This window comes from Myotis brandtii, unplaced genomic scaffold (genome assembly GCF_000412655.1).
Source record: "Myotis brandtii unplaced genomic scaffold, ASM41265v1 scaffold83, whole genome shotgun sequence".
Lineage (NCBI taxonomy): Eukaryota > Metazoa > Chordata > Mammalia > Chiroptera > Vespertilionidae > Myotis > Myotis brandtii.
This window is the reverse complement of record NW_005371371.1, coordinates 297208-303210: the sequence shown is the minus strand read 5'-3', so window position 1 is coordinate 303210 and position 6003 is coordinate 297208. Positions and strand designations below refer to the sequence as shown.

The 6003-nt window shown below is 47.8% G+C and overlaps 1 protein-coding gene across 1 annotated transcript in view; it reads left to right on the top strand.

The window, feature by feature from the left end:
* The window catches only part of LOC102259886 (coagulation factor X-like), a 26016-nt gene that overhangs the window by 16540 nt on the left and 3473 nt on the right, over positions 1 to 6003 (top strand). The window contains exons 6-7 of the mRNA XM_005884429.2: positions 2284 to 2579; positions 5712 to 5829. Coding sequence (XP_005884491.1) covers positions 2284 to 2579; positions 5712 to 5829 — 414 coding nt within the window. The remainder of the gene's footprint in view (positions 1 to 2283; positions 2580 to 5711; positions 5830 to 6003) is intronic.

The window sequence follows — 6003 nt, the reverse complement described above, 5'->3', positions numbered from 1 at the left end:
TGTTTTATGCTTCTTCGTATTTCAAATCTTTGACTTGATTCTTGGGACCCTCTAGTTGGATCTCTGTATATTCTTTATTTCAGTCAGTGTATGCTTAATTTCTAATTGGTCCTTTTTCATATCCTTGAGGGTCTCACTATATCTCTCGGAAGATTCTAGAAAATTCTTGAAAAACCTTAGAAGTGTGGTTTCAACTCTATATCCAGTAGTTTGCTTTCCTCCATTTCTTCCATTTGTGACCTGTTTCTTTGTCTCCACATTTTGGCTGCTTCCCTGTGTTGATAGAGTGGCTTTCTGTGCTAGGTGTCCTATAAGGCCCAGTTGCTCGGCCTCCCTAAATATCTGAGGTGGACACTCTTGGTGCACCCCTTTGTGGGCTGTGTGCACAGTCTTGTTGTAGTTAAGCCTTGATTGCTGTTGGTGTCACTTGGAGGAATTGACCTGCAGGTCAATTGGCTGTGGGGACCAGTTGTGTCTACAATGGGAGAACTGCTGTGCTGGAGACACCCTTATGGGGCAGGACTTGCTTCAGTGGGGCTTTGGTGCTCACTGAGTCTGCCACCTGAGTGTGTCTCTTATGGATGTTAAGAGTTGTAGTCTGGATGGTCTCATTCTGTCCACTGGGTAGACTGGCTATTGGATCTCCAAGGGGGTGCAAAGTCACCCACTGCCTGAGGCCACCCAACAGGAGCTACAGAGAGATCTGCAGATTCCTCCTCTTTGTTAGGGGTTTGGAGGTGCCCAGATGAGGCACAGCTGTGAAGTAATGCAGGCTGCTGACAGCCTTAGGCCTTTTGGAAGCTCTGGGTTTCTTTGACCCAGGTGCAGTTTGACAGGTTTTTAGGCAGAGAATGGCCAGGCCATTAGTATGCAAAAACCTCTGCACAGCTTGGGTGGGGTTCTAAACTGGGTGGAGGGTGGTCTCACGGAGTCATGGGGCGGTGCAAACAGCAATGGTTGCCATTGGCCCTCCACCGATAGGTCCCTGGGTCAATATGTCCCTCTGCCCTGTGCAGGAACAATGAATGCTGCAAGCACCTCTGGGAGAAAGCCACCCTCACGTTCCAGCCCGATGCCAGACAGTCCAGTTTCTCTCCGTATGAGTCTGGGTCCCCAGATTCTCTCCCAGAACTGGATTTCAGAGCAGTCAGGAGCTTGTATCTCCCTCCTGGTTGCAAAAGTCAACAGCGTACCCAGCTGCCAGCCCCTTTAGCACGTGCCTCCATACTCCACACATCCACACCTCTGCACCTCTTACCAGACTCGGTGCACTTTTCTCTTTCCTTCTAGTTGTAGAATTTCCACTCAGCCAGCCTTCCTCTGGTTCTGGATGCTATTCGTTTTGTCTTTTAGTTGTAGTTTTAATGTGGTTGTGCGCGGCAGCAAGTTCAGGTGTTTACCTATGTCGCCAGCTTGGTTCTCCTCTGTTTTCTGATGGGCCTCCACACCTCTCCCTTCTCTGTCCAGCGTTGGCCCCTCTCTCTGCCTCAATTTCTTAGTTGGTAATAATACAGAAAGGAAGCTTTCTGGTATTAGCTGACATCTCCCCTGAGCTTGGTGATTTTAAGGGTAGTCATCCCTGTTAGACGTTATCATAAAAAGCTGTATTGTGCAGTGCTCCTTCTTATGCCTCAGATTGTTTGCATATGTTGTCCCTTTTTCCAAGAACAATTTAAATTTAAAAAAACAACAAGAACAGTATTTCATTAGAAAATGTTCGCACACACAGCAGGGTTGACAGGATTTGACAGTGAGCACCCCTATGTGCCTACCTGGGTTCTGCCATTAACCTCTCTGCCTGCTTCATCGCCTGCCTGCCCTTCTGTGTCCTCTGTCCACTGTCAGCCTCTGTAGTATGTGGGTGCATTTTCCAAGTAGCTTATAGACAGACCCTTCAATGCTTCAGCATCCTGGTCAGCCCCAGAGCCGGTGTCTGCAGCAGGTCCTGGTCCTGTAGGTGAGACTGACACACAGTGTGGGCACTGACGGGAAGGGCACTTTCCCTGCATCATGACAGTCACGTCCACCTTGTAATGCCACCGAGATCAAGACACAGGGCACTCTGCACCCCAAAAGTTCCTCGCATCCTTCCCAGTTACCAAGCACACGCTTCACTCTTCCCCAACTGCAGTTCTCCAGGCCCTCTGACCCGACCCATAACCTTGGGGGTCGGAGCCTCTCTCTCTCTGGCCTCCCTATGCCTCCTGCTGCTAATAAACTGTGCATGCGGTGCAGGGAGAGTTTCACTTTGCTGAATCCCCAGGCCATTGGTTTTTCTTCCAGAGCCTTATCCCTGTGGGAAACTCACTCTGGCACGCAGGAGGAGGTCGGAGTCCCTGACTGCCGACAGCAGCAAGGATCCACCCGAAGACGGTGAAGACCTGGATCCCACCACGAACCCATTCGATGGAGACCTGGATCCAACCACAAACCCTTTCAATGGAGACCTGGATCCAACTACAAACCCTTTTGATCTGCCGGGCTTGAATAACACACAGCCGAGCTCTGCAGAGGAGGAGAACTCACTTGTCAGGATAGTGGGAGGGCGGGACTGCAAAGATGGCGAGTGTCCCTGGCAGGTAAGTGCTGAGCACGTTTAGTGAGTTAACTGGATGGGCGACTCATTCTGTCTGGGCCCTGCAGGCACAGTCATGGAGGCCGAGGCCGGGATCATGACGCCCGCGCACACATGTGGACCCTCAGCAGGCTTTGAGCTCCCATGCTGAAGGAACCTGAGATGAGAAGAAACTGGGCCCTTGCCTACACCCTCCACCCCTGCTGCCCATTCCCATCCCATGCTCAGGATCTGAGCCCTAAAACCTCTCCTACAGTAGAAGGAGAGATGGGGTGCCAGCTCAGGCCTTGGATGAGCAGGTAAAGGGCAGCTCCCCTGATTGTGGGTGAGGTCTCTGCTGGCTCTTCTGTTTGACTGGAGGCAGAAAGATTTACTCTCCTTGTTTCATTTCTAATTTGGTAAAACTTTTTTATTGAAACACCTAAATTTTAATGAGCCAGAGAGTACCTTAGGGTATCAGTTCTCAACCTGTGGGCCGTGATCCCTTTGGGGGTCGAACGACCCTTTCACAGGGGTCGCCTAAGACCATCCTGCATATCAGATATTTACATTATGATTCATAACAGTAACAACATTACAGTTATGAAATAGCAACAAAAATAATTTTATGGTTGGGTTACAACATGAGAAACTGTATTTAAAGGGCCAAAAGGTTGAGAACCACTGCCTTAGAGAAAAATACATCGATTTGTTACCAAAGGTTAAAAAAAAAATCCTTTTTTTGTTCATTTGGACTAAGGTTGGCAGATTTAGCAAATAAAAACACAGGACTTCCACTTAAATTTGAATTTCAGATAAGCAATGAAAATTTGTAATGTAAGTATATACCAGATATTACTTAGGACATGCTATTATACCAACAATTATTTGCAATTCATTTGGTTCCAATTTAACTGGATGTCCTCTGTTTTATCTGGCAATCCTAACTTGGACTTAATACATTTTTAGTGCTCAAAGCCAAAATGGCTTCTCCTACAAGCAAAATCCCAGAGCTGCCAATTACCTCAGCTCACCCTCATCTGCAAGCTACAGGACAGCTATGCATTTGTCTGAATTATCAAGAGCCAATACAGGACATTTCAACATCTAGTCATCATTCACCCCAAGTGTATTTATGGGGAACTTGCATGTCCGGCATAGAGTTGGGGTTGTGTGTGTAGACTATGAGATCATCAGAGCTGTTTCTCTGACATGTGGACATCTAGATCTGGGAAGGGAGGTGAGGTCCATCCAAATGACCACAATTCAAGTTGATGTGATAAAGGCCACGAAGGTGGTACCAGTGGGTGTAGAACGAAGTTCCACTGGGAAGACTAGGACAAGCGCCCACCGGGTGGAGGTGTCAGCTCTGGGGGTAGTTTTAGATGGGACTCCAAGGGCAGAGAGGACAGGGAAGGGGACTGGGCAGAAGGATCCTCACCAGCCGGTTCCTCGATGAGTCTGTAGGGGGGATTCATGATTCTTGCTCTCCTGGTTCCAGTCTGCACAAGTTTCCCCATCTCCATCTTTAAGAAGAACAGATGGTGTCCAGTCTTAGAAAGACTGGCTTGCCCTCACTCATCACCCAAGTTGTATTAAGAGTTGATAAATTATACCAAAAAAAAAAAAAGGGCAAAGAAACATTAAAGAAGGCCCCTGATTTATGATGGTTCGACTTTTACAATGGTTCAGTTTTACAATGTTATAAAAGTGATACACATTGATCTTTCCCGGGTTCTCCATGTGCGGTATGATACTCTCTCCTGATGCTGGCAGTGAGCCCAGCCGAGTGATCAAGAGGGTAAGCAACTAGTACTTCACAGTGTCTTTGACTATTGTATTCTGAGGACCTTTAAGGTGGGCTAGGCTAAGCTATGATATTTAGGAGGTTAGGTGTATTGAATGCATTTTTTACTTACCATATTTTCAACTTACAATGGGTTTATTGAGACGTGACCCATCATAAGTCAAGGAACATCTGTACTACATTCCAGACAGGAACATATTCAAGAATTCTTTTAGAACTTGATGTTATTTGTTTCATTTACCCACACATATCCCCAGCCAGTAACTGTTGCTTAAAGGATGTGGAATTCCCATAATAAAGGGGAGAAAAAAATGCTCCATCTCTGGATTTGCAAGCTCAGTTCTTTGGGAGGAAAGAAATATAGTAGAATTTTGGGTGGTGACTTTCACTTGCCCCATCAATGCTCACTCCCAGGTGGAATACTCCTCACTCCCAAATCCAAAATCAGGGTGAAAACCCCTTACAGAAGTAGGCACATAGATTCCACAGTAATTAACCTTGACAGTGGCCTTCCATGAGCTGTGGGAGATTGGCTTGAATAGTGGATCCCTTCTAAGCCCACAAGTCACACCAGTGTAGGCAAGCATTTGTCCACAGACTGGCTTCTACTTCATGGCCACAGAGACAATAAAGGTCTTCAACGCAGTGACAATTGTTTATCTGTGCATAACTCTTTAGAGAGTGCTGTGACAAAACCAGAAGAAATAAAAGACTAGTCATTGTCAGAGTGAGTTTGTAGACCATAGGGGGGAAAAGGTAGATAAATTGTGACAGAACTCTACTCAGTGGCTAGCACTGGCCACTTAGTAGGGCCCCAGCAAATGTCTGTAGAGTAAATGAATAAGTGGGTCTGTTGCCTGGTGGGTAAAGCAAAGACCAGAAGGCATGAGATGCTGCCCACACCCGTGCTGTGGAATCAGGGAGTGGTGGGTTGGGAGGAGATGGGAAGGTGGGCTGGGGTCAACCATGAGCCACCTCTTGGAGAGAGACTGTGCCAGGGCCTAGGACTGAATGGCCAGGGGGACAGGTGTGGTGATGCAAGCTCAGGTCTGTAGGACTGGCCATGTTGGGCCATAGCCCGAGTGGTCAGGTGAACACTGTAAGTGTGGTGGTTCTGGCCCTGTGTTCCAGTCTGAAGATGCCACAGCTTTCTCCTTGGAAAGGGCAGTGGGGTGGGGGTCGGGGGCAGGAGAGGGGGTGGAGGAGGCTCAGGTGGGCACACCAGCTATAGGAGGGAGATGCCCTGATCCAGGCAGAAGCAATGAAGAGGAAGGCTTGAATTACAGATTCCAAATTTCTCTTCTCAGAAAGTCAAGTTCAACCTGTTTGGCCCTGGCATTCTCATTGCAGGCTCATCTCATCAAGGAGAACAATGAAGGCTTCTGTGGAGGCACCATCCTGAATGAGTTCTACATCCTCACTGCCGCTCACTGTCTTAACCAAGAAAAGCGATTCAAGGTGAGGGTAGGTAAGTGGCACCACACCCCTCACCCCTGCAGGTTCCTCTGTCACGGCCTAATTTTCAGAGACAGTTAGAACTGATCAAATTTGTTGGAAACACTAGATAAAATTACTGGAATCCAGGCTGGGGGTGTGTGGGAGGAGTTTCATAGAACAGGAAGAGAAGGGACAAAAGGAGACG